Genomic DNA, 22,537 nt, shown 5'->3' on the forward strand with positions numbered 1-22,537 from the left:
GGTAACTTCAGAAAACCCCTGCTGACTTCTTACATTTTCTGTTTGGGATGATTATATTTTACATTTATACGAGGACAAACTGCTGACTTCTTACATTTTCTGTTTGGTCCAGACACTGCAGGGTGCAGCAGCTGTCGTAGTACAGACCGTCGGTGCAGGTGTACATGCCCTGGAAAACAACAGGCAGCGCCGGGCAGGATATGGGTTCACAGCCCGTCTCCTCCCACTGACCCTCCCGCAGGCACTCCAACTTGAAGTACTTCCTACAGACACAGGAGTCCATGAAAACTGGTGAGTCTCTCTGCTCGTTTTTTGACGAATTATTTTTTCCAATCCTCGGCCTCTTCGATGGCCGACGAGTTGAAGTTACAAATGTGAAAATCTGTGTCTTGGTAACAAACAGTGAAGGTTGTTCTGTTTGTCTGTTAGTTTTTAGACTTTATTGTATTGTGAGAAAACCTTAATTTCTGAACCCTGGTGCAGCGCTGACCACCCCACACTCACCTGGGGGTCTTCCTGGTTAAGCTCCCTGTGACGTAGAAACCTGGGTTACATTTGAAACGGCAGAAAGACCCGATGTCATGACCGGAGACGAGACACTGTGGTGTCAGCAGCCTGCTGTGGGGGGGCTGTGGGACCTCTGGACACTCGATCTTGCAGTAGGCTTCTGGGAAAGACCAGAGTCCGTCCTCCAGACACACTAACCTGTCACTGTCGCCTGTGGACGGGGGAGGATGGGGGAGGAGAAGGGAGACAAACGTTAGGATTTATGAACTGGATTTGGACAGATGCATGTTCTGAGAAATAACTCCGACTCAGCTGATGTTGTAGATAACACGGATGTTAGCTAGCCTTAGAGCCGCTCTGCTCACCTTGAAGTATGGCTGGTGATCCACAGGTGAATGAACACTGTTTACCAAACGTAGTTCCCCAAGGGCAGCTGAATATGGCGTGGTAGACGTGGGACTCATCCGGCACGCCGCAATCCACAGGCTGACAGCTAACGATACGATCCCAAGATCCGTGGAAACACTCCAGCTCTGTCTTCCTCTGAGGAGGAAGAGACAAAACAACAATATTGACACTATTTTTACCCTGAAGGGGTTAACACTGTCTATGTGGCAAATTTGTCCAACTTTCTTTTCAATGCATTTGCACATTGCAACATGTGATTATGCCATCTCGCTCACCTGATTGGCTGCCACTCTCTTGCCATTCAGGACGGTGACGGTGAAGCCACGATGGCACTGAACAGAGCAGCGAGAGGCTTCTCCTCCTCCACTACACCTGCAGAGACACACTGATATGTAAAGATAGTTGTTTTGTCCCGGTTGTCACGGGTCGTACCAGGTGACCTACCTGACCGAGGCGTGCTCTAAGTGAGGCAGACTGCAGCTGTCCATCTGGCACGGCTGCCGCAAACAGCTATTGGAGGGATGTGGCATGAGAGGGAGGAGAGAGGAGAGAGGAAGGTTGTTGAGATGAGGAAGGCAACAAGGAAGCTTTGAATGGTCACCTGGTTGTCACCTGGTGGTCACCTGGTTCTGATTTAGCTTCATATCAATTTTAAGAATATGTAAGCAGTACATTTTACACTGTGTTTGTGCAGTTCTACAGCCCTCTGTAATGGTGCAGTGCAGAAGTGTGTGTTAAGTAGGTAGCTGTGGGAAAGCCCACCCTCTGATGCGCACCCGGTCAGGGCGAAGGTGCTAAAATGACAGGAAGTCCTCAGAGCTACACCTCCCACGGCCACGAAGTGGGAAGAGAAGAGCAGGATGACTGAGGCCGTGAGGAAGAAAGGTCGGGAGAGGTCATGGGTCACATTGACCACTAAAGGGTTCCGATGGCATGACAGGTTATGTGCCCCTGGTGAGATGGAAGGAAACTGTTGTCATTTAGCAGCATACAACGCTAACGCCCAAGTTTGGCTAGTGAACTTTGACCTGATCTGTTCACATCAACTTGTTACTGTTGATTTACTACCAAAGAACAACTAGTACTGTACCTAAGGAATGGTTTTTGCCTGTAGTGTCAGACAGGAAGATGGTGGCGGTGCTTCGGCACTGATCTCCAGAAACTGAACCATCTGATGCCAGGAAGACCATGACGGAGGCTGCCACCCCAGGGTGAGCAAACCCCACCTACGTAGGACGATAAATGTAAAGGGAGAAAAAAATCAGGTGGTACTAGAAATATCAAGTCACAAAAAATAGTAAAGTGCCGTTCTTGCTGCCGGCCGACATGTGCATCGTTGTCATGGAGATGTGTTTAGTTCGCCGTTTCTTCAGCGTTTTATTACTGTAAATGTTTATTATTACATTACAGCCGATCCTGTCACACCGTTGTTTTTGTTTTATTTTCTGTAGCCGTGACAAATGAAGACATGATTACAAATCTGAAGTTATTTCATCCCATGATAATGTTGTTTAAACTTCATGAACCATGACTTCATTTTCTAACACCTGTTTTCCCACTATGGTTAACCATCATAGAGCCGAGGGTTTTCTATTATTATTTGGAAGATTCTAGTGATTACTGTTTGTCATGGCAGTGGAATCATACACAAATCATTAGTACTCCTGGTTCTCCGTTGACCTGGAAAATGAGTCATTAGGATGTCTGAGGTATCATAGGAATAATGTAATTGTTAGACATTTAGGAATGTGTGTGCGTGCATTTGTGCGTTTGTGCTTGTGTGCATGCTGCGGTGAGAGCCAGCAGTCTGAATGAGCGGCCTTTGAACCCCATCTGAGAAGTATTGGCAAGAGTTTGGAAGCTGTTGAGGAGGAGCCACCCACAGTCCATGACTTTAGTGGGAAGAAAATGCTACACACACACACACACACACACACTTTTATCCAAATACTCCAAAAAACATTCCAGAAGAATCCAAGGGAAGAATATTTATATATAACTGTATTATTGTTACTCAGACTATCAGACAGATGTTCGTAAACGTCACTCTGTTGTAAAGGCATCGTTCACAGGTGTACACACACACACACACACACACACACACACACACACACACACACACACACTTTTATCCAAATACTCCAAAAAACATTCCAGAAGAATCCAAGGGAAGAATATTTATATATAACTGTATTATTGTTACTCAGACTATCAGACAGATGTTCGTAAACGTCACACTGTTGTAAAGGCATCGTTCACAGGTGTACACACACACACACATCCATTCACTCTCCACCTCAGTCTTCCTTATCAGAGCTGAAGATAACACTTCAGTGATGTCATAGAAACTGAGTGTAGCTTCAGTTTTTTCTTCTCTCATCCCACAGCAGACAAAGCCCTTTTCTTCTCTAACTTCTCTCATCCCACAGCAGACAAAGCCAAAGAAAAGGTTTTTATTTCAACCTTTTTTCACCTCCACAAAGTTTCAGTTAAAATTAATATATTTTTCAGACCTTCAGTAAAATATACCTGCAGCACCTGAAATAACAAAGGTACAAAATCCATTTCCAACCAACTGTCTGTGAAGTGCAGCCTGCAGGGCCGTGGTACTGCTCACAAATGAAGACGTTCAAACCACACCATAGCATTTGTCAGGCGACTCCTCCATCCTGGAGCTGACATCTAAACACAAACAGCCTCACACTCACATTCATCCCATCATGAATATATTGGTAAAGACCTTGAACAAACACACCTTCAGCCAAAACGGGTGTTCGATGTCGTTGTTTGTGTCCGTCTGGGCCGTACAGGGGAACCAGCCTTTCGGTGCCAACATGTCGGCCACATCTGGGTGCTGGTACCTGCACAGCTTCCCGCAGAAGAACAAAGGATCATTAAATTTGACATGGTCATCAGGATATAAAGACTTCATCTTACAGGTCAAAGGTCAAGGTCAACAGGCCATGACCCATAGACATAGTTCCCCATAATTACCTCCCTTGCAAAGTCATGATAAGAGGAAACCCTCCAGGATCAAGTCAAGGCCGCGGGGTCACTGGTACCCAAATCTTCCTTCGTACTTTCAAAGCCCTTTTCGTAGCATTTTCACATGTTAAACTTTAGTCATGAAGGTATTGATTTTTTTGATCTAATGTGTGACATTCATAAATCATCTGTGGTTTTTAATTTTTCCTCTTTTCCTGTTGCCTGACGACTCATCTCTCACTTGTCCTCATCAGGTCCAACACTTCCTGGTCCCAGTGAAAATCTCAGCGTCAGTAATGAACATTAATTACAGGTAAGACTCCTATCTATCTGCCAACCCTCACACTCAGAGAGTCGACCAATCACAGGCCTTGACAGTCTGGATCAGACTGTAACAACAGTATCAGTATCTATTGTTTCACATGTACAGATTAGAACATCTGTCCTGACACCTTCATGACGACTCTTTAAAATATATATTTTTTTTTTTTGTTATACCTTGTGAACTGATGGCTCCCCTGTAGCGGCATTAGCGGGGCAGTGGATGGGGTCCTGATGGGACGCAGTAGCAGTGGTTGCCCACTGGTCGGTGTAGCCCAGCGGTGTGAAGTAGCCACAGTCTTGCCTACTGGAGTTTCGCTCAAACTCCTCACACACACCATCGCCATGGAATACATAACACTGACTGGGTTCACCTGGGAAGACAGAAGATGATTTGTGAAAGGATATAAACCCTGCTTTCTTAATCTGGCAGCGTTGAAGCCTATCTCCAACCGTTAGAATCAAGTCCAAATGTATTTGTCAGTGAACCAGAACAAAGTGAATTTTCATTTTTAGTATCGGCCATGTAGACTCAGGCGTATTTGGCTCATCAGCAAACTGTAAATAACAGAGAGGAATGGTGCTGACTTGGATTAATTAATAGAGATTACAGCTCATTTGTAATGTTCATATGCAGACGGTGAGCCTCGTCGCTGCCTCATGAATCCATCCCACTCCAGTGAGGTCCCTGCTGGGCTGCTACACGTCACCAGGTGACAAAAGAAGCAGCATCATGTGTTATGAAGGACAGCCAAAGCAATAGTAAAAACTTATTGCCTGTCTGGTAGATGATATAACTATAGACAGTTTTATTGTGTCTGCTAATGCATTCAAATCTTTTTCCATGTCAGCTTTTATTAACTCTCAAAGATCCAAGAACATTAGTGGAGAGGAAACCAAAACAAAGGCATTCGGCAGAGTCCAGGAGAGTCGAGAATGACACTCAGAACTGAACTGAACCGCCTCACATGAATACTGCACCGGCAGACGTATAATGTCATCCATTATAGATTATATATTAGTACGTTTGGTAATAATCTTGCATTTTGTTTCACAGACTCATAGTCTGACTCCGATATTTTTTTAAGGAACCTGAAAAAAACTGTTTTAAGGATTTTTAGGAGAGAACGTGTTCCTGTTGAACTGTCACTCCCTATTACTGCTGCTTTGAACATTAGTATGAATGGTTTTTATATGTGGCCCTGCAACGACTAACAGTGTCTGACATGACGGCTCTACGTTCCCAAATTCCTTCATGCTCCTAAACTGTTTTTGTCCCACCTACTGGTTTTACGCAAAACATTATAGGACTAAATAATTAAATAGCACAAGTTAAACAAATAAAAAAATTAATTTAAAACTTTTTAGTAATGCTTTCTGGGCAGCCAAATGATTGACGGCCTGGTACTGGTCCCACTGACCAACAATTCTCCTGTCATATCTGAGAGATTATTCTCTCCTGTGAGAGTCGATGCCACTGCCCACGTGTGTTTACTGGGAGTAAAGGTATCGGCAGGACATACCACAGTCGTGCATCACAGGAAGACTGGAAACCATGACCTGACAACGGTTTGAAAGCAGAAGCTATTCATTAGAAAAAAGGTGGAAAAATACTTCACGACTTTGGCCTCATTAATATGTGGACAGCTGCAGAAGTTATGCAGACGCAGCTGCAACAAAGATTAAAAGCTGCACTATTGGCTTCAATTAGTCAATCCAAGCACATCTCAGTAAAAGGCAAATTAGGTCACACTCCGATATGAATTTGGCAAAGTAGGATGAAGCAATCATTCCAGATAGCCCACCCTGCTTTGACAACACCTGTGACAATGATTAACACGAGGATTTTTTTTCTCAGCTTCAAAGAGCCTGAAATCTTCAACCATAATGTCAACACCATCTGTTATATTTGCTCAGTATTTTGTGCTTACTTTGTGTGATTTATTTTGCATTCAATCAGCAGGTTAAAAATGTAACTTTTGTACCTTTTTTATGCCTTCAGCGGATGCCGCCTGTCAGTAATGAAGATGCTGTAAAAGTTTGTGGTTTTCTAACCTCAGAGAATAGTCAGCTCTATAAGTCTGACAGCAAGGAAACACTGTTTGGCAAATCCAAGGAAACGTGAAAAGAAAACACAGACAAAGTGCATGACTAAGAAGTGCAACTGTAGTTAAGAGTGGCAATTTGTAAAAATGTCTTTGGCCAAATTGTTTTCTCTACTAGTTGTTCGTTGTAAAAGGTGGGGATACAATTGTTTCTCTCCAAACTCCAGCGTGTCGTTGCTGAACAAACACGTTGGCCGATTGTTGGAAATCTCAGTGCTGTTAGTGTCTCTAACAACAGTACATGCTTAGACTGTGTGAAAAATGACTAGCAGTGACCTCGACATGACCTGATAAGGCATATATGGAGGAGTTTATACAAAAAATATATGAAATAATTTTAGAAAAATACAATCGTAAAGAGCTTAACTTTTGAACTTAAAGGGATAGTTTGCTGTTTCCTGTCGTATCGATATATATAATAATATTTCAGTACTGGTTTGAGAAGTCAGACTGTGAAATGGGTTCATGTTGAGCCAGAGCGCTACTACATTGTTACCATGAGAACGTATCTGTGTAATATTACTGTCTCACACCTGTCAATCTTTGCAGTTTATATATAAAAACATGATCCACACACCATGACATTTGAATCCCTGCTCCTTGTGACATTTCTTGGAGCAGCCGTCACCATCCAACAGATTTCTGTCGTCACATTCTTCTGTCCTGAAAAAGAAGGATCAGAGTCATGACCTTTCATTTCACTTATTCTTCAGTTCAAAGGTTATCGTTGTGTGAGCCGGAGGACCGAGTCAACAGACCCTTGTACGACGCCATCTCCACAGTAGGACTGTCCGTGGGTGTAGGAGAGCGGTGGCGACGGAGCGCTGACAAGACCGTCAGCTTCCGCCTGGACTGTGTAACTGTACTGGACTCCTCTGGTCACAGAGCTGCAGGAGAGGGAAAGACAACGACTCAGCTGGTTGTCACGGTAACAACTTTAAATGTTACTACTGAAATCTATATCTGATTTTAACATATTTATATCTGATTGGTGCAAACAAGGAGGTGTTCCCTAAAATAGAATTTGACCCTTCTAAACATATCAACATTTCACAAGTGGTTCCCAAAGTGGGAATCTCAGAATTCCATAACGTCACATTTGAAATCTGTCTTCTTCTTATCGGTGTTTGAGCAGAAGCTGAAAAACCAGGGGCGACAGTAGAGACGGGGGTATTTTCAGGCTACGCTGAGGGGGGAAATCCAAAGTGACTTGTGGCTTTACATTTCCATTCTAGTTGTTGTTCAGAATTTCAAATTCCTCCCAAAAACACCAGGGTCCTTTCCACTCAGCTCTTCATGCTTGCTCATATTGTTTTGGCTCCATGTTGACTTGGCGTCCCGGTGATGAAAGACTGTGATTTGAGCTTGTCAAACCAGATCAGCCCCACAGACTGGAGACAGATATTTTTACCCAAATATAAGGGAATAGCCCAGGTTTTTGAAGTATGCTGTTGTGAAGGATTGAAACATGATCAACAGACAGACAGAAACCATGGCTGCCAGCAGCGAACACATGGCAAGACATATTGTTACCACTTAACAAAAGGATCATCTAATAAAGTCCAGACCTGTTATCGCCTCCTATGAATTAAGATTATTATATGGTAACTGATGGATGTAGCAAACTGGAGTTTCTGGAGATAAATATATACATTATTTAACTCCAGAAAGATGATGTTGAAGAGCTGTGTTAGGTAGATAATACTCTAATTCTATCTCTATAGACGAGGGGTCTCAAACTACTGGCCCGCGGGCCACTTTCTGACCCACCTATGTCTGGTATCTGTGTATCTGCTATCGTTGTGGGGCAAATTTGTAAATCCTGACTCAGTCATAGAGTTTTTTGAGGTGGTTCAAGATTTTGTTTGGATTCTGGATGAGAGTTAGGGTCCAGTTACAGATCGGGTAAGAATGGAGAGTAGGGATTTGTTTGTAATAGTAAAGTTAGCATAACAGGCTATAGAATGGAGTATGTCAATGGGAAGTGCTAACAATGTGTATGTGTGTATGTGTAAATCATCATTTATATGTCCAGAACGTGTGTATGTGTAAATCATCATTTATATAACTATACATCTGATAAAAACGCTGCATCCTGGATATCAAATCTCTCCACTCCAAAATAATCCAAACACTGAGCATTCACCTGTCAGTGAAGCTCTGCTGAGTCTGAGGTGGGGGGCTCCTGCTGGTGAACGGAGGCTGTCGCTGTATCCTGTAGAGCAAAGGCACACAGTTGGAGCACAGAGAGCAGCCGGGGCCTGAGGACAGCATGGCTGCATCGATCTCCATCTTCTCATCGAAGGTGCAGAGTTTTATGGCAGCGATGGCAGCGTTGTTGGTGTTTAGACGTAAGGTGAGGGGCGTGTCACAGAAGACGTGCTGGGCACCCAGGCTGATGGTTTTCCCTGTGTCTGTCATCAGCTCTATGTTAGCCACGGCTGGGTTACCTGGAGGTTAAATTAGAGACCAGATAAACTCACCCAACACAACAGTCCCAAAACAGTTCCAGCCAAACCGAAAGCATCAAACTGGAGACTCACTTGATGAGATGTAGGTGACCCACAGAGTGAGTGTGCGTGGGACGACGGGGTGGAGGAACCTCAGTGTTAGGGTGCAGCCCTCCGTGTCAGGACATGGTGAGGTGACGTTAGTGTCGTACAGGCTCAGCTCAGGGCTCCAGGCCTGGAGACTGAGCTCACAGGGCTGCTCCACATCAGGTGGGCCTGCAGTGAGGTGACACAGACACAGACACAGACACATGTGAGTTAGCATGTACAGTGTAGAGATACACCAGCAGCATGAGGGAACACACGATGTTGTCAGTTCTTCAGCACTGTAATAAATACTGACCCATAATAATTTTACATATTTTCTGGATATATTTTTTTAAACTTTTGAACCCCTAATTGAAGGCAGCGTCAAACGCACATGTACATGGAGTCCACTGACTGCTGGCTTGGTCTTGGGAATGAAGGCAGGATAAACAGAGTGATGCCAAGTCAGGCAGTGAAACCAAACACAGAGAGATGAGGCTGTGAGTGTGTCTCAGCACGTCCATCATCAATCCCACTGTCACATTGGGGCAGGTGTCAGTACAACACCGTCCATACATTCATCACATATTTATCACACACACCACATGACCACAGCTGGCCTATCAGAGGCCTGACAGTTATTTGGGAGTTTAAGGTCTATCATAAATAATCGGATATGAACACACGATGTTCAGCCAAAATTAGGAGCTCAGTTCTTTTCCGTTTAAGCATTTCTCACTTTGAGAGTTTTGTCTGTGACTTTATTTCAAGTTTAAACTCAGCTCATCACCTGCAAAAGTGTTTCAATATTTTAATGTGATTAAGAGGAGTGCAGCTGGGTCAGTGCGACGCCGTGACTCAGGGATCGCTGAGCAGATCTCAGGGTCAACCAAAGGTTTATTATGTGCATGTGGATACCAACATTTTTTGGTAGAAAAGGGAATTTAAACCTCTTTTAATATCGGCTTTTACAAACTGTGTTCAATCATTCTAATGTTAATGTTAATGTTAATACAGTTTGTCTATTTGTTTCTACCTCACAGGGTTTTTTTCTCCCTGCTTCTTGTTTTACTGCAAAATATTTGTTTGTCTTGGCCCTAAATTTCTACTTTTGTTTTTGTTTTTATTTTTATTCAAATTAGGCGAGTGTTTAAAATAACTATTTAAATCCCTTTTATGTGCTTCCATACTTGGATTAAACCATTTTTTTTAAATTCTACATTCTCTATTAGTCACACAAAATTTGACAGATTACATTTTACTATTAATATCAGTAAATAGTATTTTGTTTTTTTTTAATATAGACAGACCAGTCAGACAGACCAGTCAGTCAGACCAGTCACTCAGACCAGTCAGTCAGTGGCGACACTAAATATAAACCAACAACAGCTTTTTGTCATCAACCTCAACATCCTGTACTTCCAGCTACAGTATGAATTATTCCAATTTCCCCTCTCCACTTTCAGCCGAAGGCAATATTTCCCATCTTTGTTGACAAAGTGACCCCTGTGCATCTTTGCCGTCAGAAGTGGGAAATAGTGAAAAGGGAGACAGGGAAGCCAGCAGACTGGCTGTCTCCTCAGCTATGTGCATACCACTGTTTGGAGTAAGTCTGTAATTGACTCTTTATCATCATTATGATCCCACAGAGAAAGCGAGGCAGCCGTAATCCCCCTGTTTCTCCTTACTGCTTATTTTCAAAGCATAAATTCCAGCAGAGGATTTCCACATACTTGGGTAGAGTTTCCATTGAAGAAAGAAATGCAGTTGTGTTTGTAAATTTGTTCCTCCACCTCCACCCGACCCCCCCATCCTTTATAATCTGTTTTTTTTCTCCCTTCTCTTAATGTTTTGGGTTGTTTTTTTCTTTTCTTGTTTCTTTCCCCTCATTCTACATGTCATGTGAGGGGAGACGTTGCTCCTCCAGAAAAATTGATTGAAATAACAAGGACCATGTGCGTATTGTTGAAGGAAACTATTTCTGGGGGGAGTTTTTGTTTATGACAGAGGTCCAGTGTTTGAACCACACACAAACATTACCCAGAGTCGACACTTTGCCTAATAATCTCTGTTCGCGCCTTTGCCTCAAACAGAGCAGAGACAGAAACAGCTGTGTGGCAAAGGGCAATCATCATGTAACCATTTTCTGCCTTTTTTCCCCTTCCAGAAGCCATTAGCCTTGCACGCACCTGAAATTTACAGAGGAAAGATGTCTGCGTGTGTTGGGGGGGAGAGTGGGAGGTCAGTTTTCATGAGTGTGTGTGTGTTTTCTTGGGTGGGGGGGGGGGGGATGTGGTTCATGGAAACAAAAGACAGAAGTAAAACCAAAAGACACGACACAAACCCAAAACCACTGCATTCCTGTCGGTCAATTATTTGTTGACTAGGAGGAATGTGGACGTATGAGGGGGACAATGAGTAGAATGAGGAAGCAAGGAAGGAAGGAAGGAAGGTATGAAAAAGAAAGAAGAGAGAAACAAAACAGAAATAATAAAACATGTACATGCAAATTCTCTCTCTATTTCTCTCTCTCTCTCTCTCTCTCTCACACACACACACACATACACAGTTTGTGACTGACCGACAGCCTCCTCCGGTGTCCAGTAGCCTGATGTATCACAGATGCGAGGAGACGCAGCCTCAGAGGCAAACTGGTGGAAAACACCGTCCGTGTCACAGTCTCCACAGTTGACTCCAGACGTGTGACCTGAAGAGCTGAGAAAAAAAACATTTGAAACTGATCACTTCTATATTTAAACAGGTTGTCTTTCCAACTGCTAATGATGAGGTCATACCTTTGGTAAAGACGTCCTCTGAGAGGAGACAACCAGTAGATGGAGACAGAATCTGGACTCTGGTCAGTTACTATCGGAGGCAGGGGGATGGAGGCAGGGTCACGGTCCAGTAGCCATCCCTGGTAGACCATGTCTAGATAACAGTGCATCCTGGCCACTTGGTTGGGAGTGAAATGGTTCGTACAGTTGTCATCTGAGGTGGTGGACATACAGGAAAAGATCATCATCAACAACAAAACACATACTGTATGTGGATCAGATTAAAGTAGATTTGACCGACGCAGAACAGACATTCAAAAATATATCCAATAATTAGCTGGTGAAGTGTTTGCTCAAGCTCTAAGACCAAGGCTGTGTGTGTGTGTGTGTGTGTAATCCCTGTACCTGTGTAGCTCATAAAGTTGCTGTATGGAGTGTTCTGGTACTTGGTGACTCCACAGGTGTCGTTGACAACTCCAGGATCATGGCAGGCTTTGGATTTAGGTGTTGGAGCAGTGTCAGCACACAGATCTCCTGTCTCCATGGAAGGATGAGTCTCCTGGAAGTACAGGTGGAGGAGACATGAAGTATTGACTAGAAAAGTTTCAATTTTGAGCTTGAAAACATGTTTCACTTTTCCTACCTGACATGGGTCATCACAGGAATCCCGTTCGCTCACCCCTTTGAACACATGGTACAGGCCAAAGATGTGTCCCATCTCATGGATCATGGTGTTGGTGTGACCAGGGGTGCCAAAGTAGGAGGGGTTGAGCACCATCCCACCTGAGTCAACAGCAGACAGATTAGTGTAGCACTGATGCCACTATAAAACTCCCCGTCAGCAGATCAAATCAAAATCAAAAAGTAAATTAAGCTTGAAAGTTTGTCGCAGCGAATGGTCACAAAAATAGACTTTGGTTTCCAAGTCCAGACTCTGGCTACAAGCGATGCATCCATTCAGCTACATTGTGTTGTTTTCCACCACAACATGTACAGCTGGGATTTCCAAAACAGAAACAGAAACAGACCACCAAATAAAAAGCTGAGCACTCTGATGTAAAATTCATTTAAGAGCAAAGTGAACCTTGTGTGGTTCAAACCAAAGACTGAAAACGTAGCCAAGGTTTTTTCTAGTGGTTATGGAAAACATTGCGGAGGAACTTTGTATGTATGCCTGCACAAACAATAAACTACATTAGGCCGAGAAGCCGCTAGGAAATGATTTCTGTCAGAACCTTTCAATCAATAACCATCGCCGTTCTGTCGTCGTCCAGACGTCTCGTTCTTTGAAAAAGTACAACTTATTCAATTGTGAAGACAAATTTAAAATCCAGCTCTCTTGTTTCAAGATAACAAACAAAATGTTCATAGCGATTTTCTTCAAAACCTCTTAGTGGTTCAAGGCTCCGATCACATGTTTTTCCACAATAGCCCAACATTTTCATTTGTTATTATTGTTGTTATTATAATAAATGTTTAAAAAAACACTGCTACATATTATAGGAAACTTATTCTTGTAGAAATTGTTGAATATTAATAATATTCTTCCTTCTTGGGGGCACAGGGTAAACAGGAGTCAATCTGAGCAGCGGCAAATGTAGGGTTCAGGGTTCCTTCACTGGGCCATGTTTAATTCCCACATTTTATGTTTTTGGACTTCTGTAGCCGCAGTACTTTTTCTGTTTTGTACTGAAAATAGCAGAAATTAATGTTTAAAAAAGGTTTAATGGAGTGTTGAAGCTAAAGATGTAAATGATGACCTGAGGCTCTAGGACTGAACATCTTTATTCCTCCAACTGTCGTTAAGAGCGATCTGAATGGACCTCGGTTCACCCCACAGTTCTGCCATCTAACCTTCAGCTATGCTGATTCGCTGAGTCTTTTGTCTTGTAAACATAGGTATTTTTTGAAAGAACACTCTGAGTGGGAAACAACAAATCACACATTTTGTTGCGGCACGTTTCCAAAAAGTCTTTTACTTTAATAGATAAATGCTTCCTCTGGAAGTACATCTACACCAAGTACTTTGCTCCCTGCTCCGTACTGGCAGGAGAAAAAAGGTGCTCAGCCTACATAAATAAAGAACAGCTGTCATGTGAGCGTGAATGGCAACAGAGGCACCGCGCCGAGACTGCTATTCATTTGTTTGTTTGGTTGTTGTTGAGTTGATTAGCCATATCCAGTGAAACGGGCCCAGATGATTTGAAATGGAAAGCGGCAGTGTGCTGGGAAAAACTCTCTTTTTTTTTTCTTTTTTCTTTTTTATCATTTTAGAGAAGCTGAAGGAAACTCCTATTTTCCTTGTTAGGGAACAGCCAACGAGGACAACAAAGGAATAAATGAGGGGGAAAAAAAGATGAATGAACATATAGAACTTAAAACAAAAAGCATGAAGAATATCCAAGTCTGCCACAGACAGGTACAAAGTACAAAACAATTTTGGCCAAACCACCATAGCATGTGCTAAATTTACGAAAAGAAATGAAAAAAATATTGTTAACTTTGGGTGAAATAAAAACAGAAAAAATATTCTGAACTGGTAAAATAACCTTAAGAAATTTGAACTGTTTTTCTCTATTAAACACTACCTGCTTACAACAGGAAATAAATAATTTTAAACAGAATTAAGTTCAAATTGTTCAGTCCAAATAACATGTTGCTTTTTACTGTGTTTGTATGAGACGGGGACAGGGAGGAAAGCCGAGAGAGTGCAGGTGACCAGCAGAGGGAGTTGGTGGAATGCAGCCGGGCAGCTAACAAAGACCAATCTACCTATGCAGGTAAAATTGTCTGCAATTTATTCTATATATTATAAAAACTAATGAAGTATTTTTACTGAAATATAATTAAATCATGTATGATAATGAGTCAGATTACAACTGTTTTCATTCAACTATGTTGATAACGAGTCAGATTACAACTGTTTTCATTCAAAATAATACAACTACTGTAGTCAGTTAATGAGTCTTTTCACTTTTAGAATATAATAAACCATCCAGTCATGTTCATCACAGATGAATTAGCCCACCTTGGTGGGTCAGTGCCTCCTTTGCCCACGGCCAGGTTGCAGCTCCTGCCAGCTCTTCTCGTACTGAGTTGTTGGCAAAGAAAACATTGAGTGTGTCAGCGCTGCTCAGGTTGAGCTCCTCTTTTAACTCTTTCACACTTATATAGGCCCTGTGGAAAATGAAAGAAGAGAACATTTGAAATACGGTTGTTCTCTTCATATGCTTTTCTTATTTTTTACTCTTTATTTATTTTATGTATGTGCGGTTAATAAGTAAAACGACAAGCTAACATGCTAAAATGTTATAAGTAAATACCATATAAAATATTATTTATTCCATTTATGTCTTTGTCTAAATGTTATTTTAAAAAAGGCCTGTTTTTATCTGCACATTTTAGCTGTTTACAGCATCTGAATGTGATTGAGGTGAGCCTGTGACTGAACCTTTAAGCCTCCTCTATGGGAAAATTCTGCATGAATGAAGTAAGCCACTAATTCCCAACCATCCGCCCAAACAGTTCTATCTGTCTGTCTAAGTGTTATTTATCAGCCAAGATCTTCGCATGACTCCATGTGTCACGTGTGACGCAATCACTGCCTGAGTAAAAGTGTAGTACAGTAAATAAGTCAGTGGTTTCTCAGGCACTGGCTCAATGAGGCTGAAGATTTAAGGTGCTTCAGGGACACCGTGTTCTAACATGACTGCAGTCAGAGAGGTTCAGCTGAGGGTGTGAGCAGAGTCCGTAAATATCAAAATGACATTTATTTGACTTGCTCTGATTGCCCTTGCAAGATCTTTGACCACCCAAGGGGGCGCTGGCCCCCAGTTTGGGAATCGCTGCTTTACAGCAAGAAGGTAAACAATTGGATAACAGGTGGTCACTCATTGTCTGGACGTTCACTGATTTTTCTGAGTGCTCCAGTTTTCTCCCATAGTCCAAAAACAGGTAGGTAGGTATAGTTTATTGTTCACTGAATGGTTGTTGGAAGGGTTCAGGTGGAAAATGATGGCTAAATATTCTACATGAGATTCACATGCATGTGAAGCATCAACGAAGGCTGGAGCAGAATCCTCCTGTCACGGGTGTTTCCCTGACCTCCGTCCACAAACATGTACTGTCCAGGATTTGCTAATCATAAATGTTTGCAGATTGTGGACATGTGTCTCTGTATAAGTGGACATGATGTCCCGTGCTACCACATCACATTCTCTCCACCCATGTCTCTCTTCCTCTTTCCCCACACTGCGTTTCTTTGTTGTGCTGCCAGGATCTCTGGTGTACCTGCCTATCACTTCAGAACAAGCTCTGGACAACAACTCTGTGCTTTGACAGCAGCTGGCTCCAGAAAGTTCTGGTCCTTGGCTGGCCAGCAGCAGCAGCTGCACACTTCTGAACTCCCACCATCAGAGGAGGCTGCCAAAATAGAGTACTAAGGGAATAAAGGAGGTGGGGCAAAAAAACATGCACACATGGAGACATACAGGAGAGCAGTCATTACCTACGTTATTATATATATTATATTTCAAGAGCAGAGGAGGTTGTTCATTCATCTCCTCCTGCACAGTCTTTGTCAGGGCTATAGTCCGTTTACATTGTCCAATGAACAATGTAAGGGGGGTTAACTGGAACATTAAATATTATAGTTTTTCTTTTTCTATATGGCCTCTATTTTTGTGGGTTTTCAGGGCCACCTATAGAAACAAACACCCATTCACACTAACCGTATGGTCAATTTAGAGTGAACAATTTCCTTAAATGGGCATGTTTTTGAACCGGAGGAGGAAACCAGAGTCCCTGGAGAAAACCTGCACACAGCCAGAACAGCAACTTCCAGTGAAGCAGCAGTGTTCTTTCTGTAAGCCAAAACCGCTCCTCCACCGTGCAGCCTGCTACCAGCGTTGTTTATCAAAAATATCTTTCTGCTTTGGCCTAGCAGACCAATGGGAAATGGGTTTGTCATTGACATGGCTAGATGTGGAGGAGAGGTTGAGTTACATCACCTGTCAGGAGACTCTGGATCAAAGCAGGTCTTGAGGACGTCCGTCACCTCAGGGTCACAACAGTCTCCGTCATCGTAGTCATACAGTATACTGTTGCACTCCATGTTACAAACACCGTCCTGCCTCTTCCAGTTGTAGCAGGGCCCAAGTCGCAAGCAATCGCCTCCATCATGGCCCGTCCTCGGATGGTCACACTCTGGGTCACATCTGCGATTACCTATTTTGCCAATCCGACAGTTGCTGAGGGTGAACCTCTGTCTGAGGCTGGAGTTTCCCACCATGTGCACGCTCAGATCTAGGGTGATGTTGTAGGGGCGGAAGGCCTCGGTCAGAGCCCAGTGCTGCAGCTGGATTTGGGCTTGTGTCACCGTAGGGTTCCCACCGTCATCGTTGGAAAGGTTGACGATCCTGTAGCGAACCTGTTTGGTGGAACGAAGCTGCCAGCTGTTGTTGTAGCTTGAGACGATGTCTGTGTTGTCACAGGGTGTCAGGCCACAAGGTGGCGGCAGAAAGGATGAGACAGGTTGATGTTCAGGGACTGGAGTGATGATGATGGCTGGATGGAGACCAGATTTATGTGAAGTCCAAAGGTCTTCCACCTAACACAATAAATAAAATATTTTTGGAACAGTAATTAAAAAAGGAAGTTTTTAATATCTTTGAAAATGTTGTTTTAAAAAAAACTGTTTCACTGTTTGAAAGATGAGAAGATGAGCAGAGAGTGACAGATTTAGAGAAGCTCGAAGTGCGTTCATGGTCTGAGCTACTTTAGGAATGTTTCTTCGCTTCCTGATTGAGATTCTCTCAGTTTCTCTTTATGTTTCTAAAATGACCAAAGACTGGGCCACTCTGAGGTTGTGTCTGGACCACTTGTGGCCCGCAGCCTGCAATTTGAACAGGCTGGGCTTACAATAAAACATTTGGAAATAAAGTTAGGGGGCAGCGTGAGATGTTTGGTGCATGTGTAAATGTAACACTGGATATGTGGTACAAATGGTGATAAAAACATGAGATGAAGAGGAAGATGAAGAAGAAGGAGAAAGCCATTAACAGAGTTATTACATTAGTGAAGTCAGCCCACATTGCCAGGATCGGTTCGCTCTGGTCATTTTGAGGTGGCTGCTTCAGCAGGTCTGCTTGAGAGCGAGCGTGGTCCCATAAAATCAAACCTCCTACGTGACCCCTATAACTGTAGCCCTGGTCTGACTGGTTACTGCCAAGAAAGAAAGTTCTGCAGGTACTCATGAAGGAGCTGTACAGGTTCCCAGACTGGAGACTGCTTTCTCCCACCTGAGAAAAAAACGTGAAGCTATAGCAAGAAGCCATGTTGATAAATATCAAAACTCCACTTCAACATTTAGTCATGGGCCAAAAGTACACACCTTGGCTCCATCAACATACAGGATCATGTTGTGACCATTGTAAGTGGCCATCAGATGAGTCCAGACGTTGGCGTGGTATCGTTTGTGGCTGTAGACAGTAGTAGAATTCACTGCTCGGTCAGTCCGCAGGGTGAAGTAGAACCTCGCGTCTTTAGTCCCAGCAGGTTCCACAGTGCGTATTCCTACTGACCAGCCCTTTTCACTCAAGGTGTGGGAACAGTTGTCAAATACACCTACAATGTACGCACAAGATGGATCAGGAGAAAAACATGAAATAAGTGCTTTGAGTTACTACAACAAATACTGAATGATACGTACAAATACTCTGATATCTGCAGAACACGGTGTTCAGACCTCGTGTCAACATCTATTGTTAGTGATGTGATTACATGTGGACTGAAACGTTTGGTCTGAACTGTGTGTGTGTGTGTGTGTGATCAATTCCAGCAGGTCAGTTGTCAATAGTCTGGACTGAAGGCGTCTGAGACAAACAGAGAGGCAGAACAGCAGGAGAGAACACAGAGGCAAAGACAGAATGGAGGGATTTCACTCAGCCAAAACAAAACCATCGTTCCATCTGTTCATGCAACAGACCAACACTGAAGCACATCTGCAGCACAGATGTCTCACTCTGGAGACGGCAAAAGGTCAGGGAACCCCTCCATCCGTCTCAGTGCTTTATGTTTTCACAGGTAAAATGTGCACTGCATGTAAATTCTGACGCAGAACAGAAAGAATATATTTTGAAGATTTTATTTTAAAAAACGGCACTTGGTGAGATGTTCTTGCACATTTTGTTTATATAGTAATTAAATTAATCGCTTTGGTTCTCAAACTTTGGCATGTGTACTTCTGGTGGTCCTTGGGCTCCCTCTTGTGGTACAAAGGGGAATGTCATTTCTCATTAAGATTAAGAGAGTCTTTGATGACAAATACAGCTGTCTTTATTCTTTCTTTCTCTGTGTGTGGGGGTTTCAGAATAAAAGACAAGTTCTAGTGCTACTTTATAGGATCCTAATGTTTTTGGAAAAAAAAAATTTAACAACAATTTCTGCAAAACTGGACATCAATGAACACAATAGAATTAAATTGAATGAAGCATGTGCACATTCTTTTGTGGGCCTTCAGTAAAAAAATGAAAAATCTTTGACTGTCAACCATTTACCGCACCCCACACTTTGGGAACCACTTGTTTTTTATGCAGACAGAATCATGCAGTTCTCACCCACCTGCTATGACTGCAGGGTTGCTCTGTCCTCCTTCAGGTTTCACCCAGAGTTCCAGGCTGAACTTATCCCTGGGCAGGTCCACTCTCACTGACGTCTTCAGCTTCAGCTGCTCCCGACGCCCGCTGAAGTACAGGGCTGTCATCCAGGTAGGGGGCACCGTGGGTACGGAGCCACCCCACGGAGAGGAGCTGCTGGTGGGCAGGCTCACCGTTGGGTCGGCTTCCTCCATCTCCCCAGAGTAGTCGTCCTCCACAGCTGTATCCAGCTGCAGCTGCGCTTTTTCGTAAGGCTCCGTGTCGAATAGACTGCGCGCGCGTCTGAAGCCAGAGCCGCGTGGCACCGCGCTCTGGCCGCCAGCTTTACGCACAGGTCCTTTGGTGGCAGCGTCCTTAACAAAATCCTGGTCTCTGCTGTCACGGTTGTCCACATGCTGCCGTTCAGGTGACGTGACAAATCCGTTGTCCACATCCTCATCGTCCCGCCAACTTTCCTTCTCCTCGACCTCGGCATCACCCTCGCATCCTCCCGCATTGACCGCAGGCGCGCTCCTTGCAGCGCGCAGCGCTCTGAGGCTGGTGTCTGTCCTTGCATAGACCGCTGGAGGGCGGTGTTGGGACGAAAAGATGGAGCGAGGCTGTCTCCAGGACCTGGAGACGCCGGAGACCGTGCAGGGTTCACCTGCCAGCCTGGAGAGCTCGCGGTCGGCCCGCTGCGCAATGGCACGTTTGTAACTGAGCGCGTCGGAATGAACCGGACTGGGCCACGTGTTTGCGTTCAGAGTCAGGAGGATAACCAGTAGTCTGATCAACAACATCTTTTGGAAACTCTACAATATATTTATAGTGATGTATTGTATGAATATGACAATTTAGGCGGAGATAATAATGGCGTTTCACATCAACACTAACTATTTTAACTGAATATAAGGCCGTTATCAGTGCAGGAGTTCGTGCATAAATTTGGTCTGAGTATATTTCGTATTATATTTGTAAAGAGTGTGGATGGATGTCAGGTTTAGGAAAAAACATTCTGAATGAGTTCAGCTCTTTTGTTGCTGCAGCTGCACTGACTCCCCTCTCTTCCTCTTTCTTGCACTTTGCGCGGAGCTTCAGACGCAAATCTGCGCCTTTCTCTTATCCATGCTGTCGACACATGTCAGCATCACCTGGCACACTGACAAAAGTGGAATAAATATAGATGTTACTATAACGTCAAACTGCTTGCCTTGTACTTTATACGCAGAAGAGTTAAAGGAAGACTAAAGGTTGTTTAATTCATCGCGGAATAAAAAAAAGACCGATTTAATCACCCTGAGAAAGGCTTAGGTTTACAATTTGCGGTAAATATCCTAATCTTGGAAAACAAAATGTCCTTTTGAAATGAACTTGTCCAAAGTTTCCTCTCTTTTTATTTTTACCTGTCCATTATTGCGTCCTTTCCCAAAATGTTGATGCAAGGTGTCAGAGTAATAAGAAAAAGTCCTGTCCAAAAACGTGTCCACCTAAATAGATGAGTTTTCCCCCAAAATAACAAGTCTATTAATAATGGTAATAATGCGGTGAAAATATCAGTCCATCAATGTCCCACCACCGTGCGTCGGATCCTCTTGGCAATGTTGCACGTCTGTGAGCGATGCTGCTTCTGTACACCGGTACATGCACACTGGGTGGAATGTCCTCCTCCATTCACTGCTCCCTCTCTCTCCCTCTCCCTCTCCCTCTCTTTCTCTCTCCTGTGGAGCCCAAAAGTTTTTTTTTTCTAAGAGCCCCTGCCCGCCTTGACATCACCGGTGGTGATGGTTTTGGAGATCCGGTGTGTGTTTGTGTGTTTTTGTATGTGTGTGTGTGTGAGAGAGAGAGAGAGAGACAGACAGAGAGAGAGAGAGAGAGAGATAGTATGCACTTGCTTTTTTCTTACTTCTCTGAGTCTGGCACCTATTGGGTACAGGCTGACTGTGCCCAACGAAGTGCCTCATCTTCAGAGACTCACAGGTGTCAATGAGTTACAAAACACATGACAACTTACCTATTGGGTACAGGCTGACTGTGTCCAACGAAGTGCCCAGTCAAGTTCTCTAAAAAACATCTTCAGAGACTCACAGGTTTCAATGAGTTACAAAACACATGACAACTTTTTTATAGGTTTAAAAAAGTATAAGTAAAAGTACCTCAAAAGTATTACAACAAAATTCTGGAGTTCAACCTACTCAGGACACAGAGAGTCACACTTATTGTCCATTCTGGTATTGTTTTTCTGTCACCCTGGCCGTGACCTCTTGTACTTGTATGTGGGAGACAGGGGTGAGATACAACAGGGTGTATAGGTTGTGAGTTTGCATGTTTTGTTTGCATGTTTTACCTGAGCTCAAACTGTCCATATGGCGATTAGTGGGAACTGAGACACGAGACTAAAGACTTCTGCAAGACTTCTGTTCCCATCAGAGAATTCCTTCTTTTCGGAATTCTGGGGGATGTGTTTCGCTCCAGGTCGCAGTCTCATCTAAGGACTGAAGTCCAGGTCTTTTTCAAATGTTTTTCAGTTTTGGGAAAAAAGAAAAAGAAAATCAGACGCACCCAGATCAAAGCCTGCTGCAGAGGTTTAATCATTTTAACAGTTTTCTTTTCAGGTTTGGTTACAACTATAATGTTCTTCTCTGTTTCCAAAATTAGAATTGAAAAGTCTGATCAAATAAAGTGTAACACAGCTCAACAGGTGACCAGGATATAATGAGGAAACTTGTCAAAGCTGTCAGAGACGCCTGAGAGACATGTCTAAACAGGTTTGACTTATTAAAATCACACACTTTTTAAAATGATAGCACCTGACTCTGAACTTTAGGAATATGTGTATATCTACATTATAAAGGCATGTAAACGTCATATATTTATATACAGTTTAGATCTCTACCTTGCCATCGCCCCAATAGCTGCACACTAAATGGAGAGGTCTCCATAACCCCCTCTGCCCCTGCCTGCTCCTCCTCTGCTTCTTCTCTACCTCCCCATCCTCTTGATCTCTCACTCATTCACTCATGCTCTGGCTCTCTTCAGCCGTGCAGCACAGACAGGCGCAACATCTGTCTTGCACATGAAAAAGTTGTTGTTTTTTTTTTTTTGGTTTTTTGTAAGTTCCCTGTCATTCCAAGTATGCTACCTGCATTGCGGCACACCCTTGTGGCCTGAGCGGGGCTGTAAGGACAGGGTGAGGAAGTGAGTTTCCGAGAGGCCGAAGTCTGGGAATGGATACGATATGATATTTAAAAAAAAAAAAAATGTGATTG

The 22,537-nt window shown here is 43.4% G+C and overlaps 1 protein-coding gene and 1 long non-coding RNA gene across 2 annotated transcripts in view; one reads left to right on the top strand and one right to left on the bottom strand.

Annotated features, from left to right (window-relative positions):
* Positions 1–21,257, bottom strand: part of pappa2 (pappalysin 2) — a 32,794-nt gene extending 11,537 nt beyond the window's left edge. The window contains exons 1-22 of the mRNA XM_008334839.3: positions 19,258–21,257; positions 18,029–18,261; positions 17,709–17,936; positions 16,647–17,245; positions 14,666–14,814; positions 12,281–12,420; positions 12,043–12,196; positions 11,659–11,851; positions 11,445–11,578; positions 8,870–9,052; positions 8,473–8,776; positions 7,085–7,213; positions 6,904–6,989; positions 4,399–4,595; positions 3,671–3,784; positions 2,006–2,141; positions 1,692–1,866; positions 1,360–1,425; positions 1,191–1,287; positions 873–1,050; positions 505–718; positions 95–263 (exon numbers count right to left, since the gene is read on the bottom strand). Coding sequence (XP_008333061.1) covers positions 95–263; positions 505–718; positions 873–1,050; positions 1,191–1,287; positions 1,360–1,425; positions 1,692–1,866; positions 2,006–2,141; positions 3,671–3,784; positions 4,399–4,595; positions 6,904–6,989; positions 7,085–7,213; positions 8,473–8,776; positions 8,870–9,052; positions 11,445–11,578; positions 11,659–11,851; positions 12,043–12,196; positions 12,281–12,420; positions 14,666–14,814; positions 16,647–17,245; positions 17,709–17,936; positions 18,029–18,261; positions 19,258–20,071 — 4,692 coding nt within the window. The 5' untranslated portion in view covers positions 20,072–21,257. The remainder of the gene's footprint in view (positions 1–94; positions 264–504; positions 719–872; positions 1,051–1,190; positions 1,288–1,359; positions 1,426–1,691; positions 1,867–2,005; positions 2,142–3,670; positions 3,785–4,398; positions 4,596–6,903; positions 6,990–7,084; positions 7,214–8,472; positions 8,777–8,869; positions 9,053–11,444; positions 11,579–11,658; positions 11,852–12,042; positions 12,197–12,280; positions 12,421–14,665; positions 14,815–16,646; positions 17,246–17,708; positions 17,937–18,028; positions 18,262–19,257) is intronic.
* LOC112488701 (uncharacterized) lies at positions 170–19,270 on the top strand. Its single transcript, XR_003053065.1, has 5 exons — positions 170–291; positions 4,155–4,213; positions 7,040–7,254; positions 14,319–14,417; positions 18,479–19,270. It is a non-coding gene; the product is annotated as an uncharacterized LOC112488701 (long non-coding RNA).
* Positions 21,258–22,537: the final 1,280 nt, after the last annotated feature.

This window comes from Cynoglossus semilaevis, chromosome 20, assembly GCF_000523025.1.
Source record: "Cynoglossus semilaevis isolate Cse_v1.0 chromosome 20, Cse_v1.0, whole genome shotgun sequence".
Lineage (NCBI taxonomy): Eukaryota > Metazoa > Chordata > Actinopteri > Pleuronectiformes > Cynoglossidae > Cynoglossus > Cynoglossus semilaevis.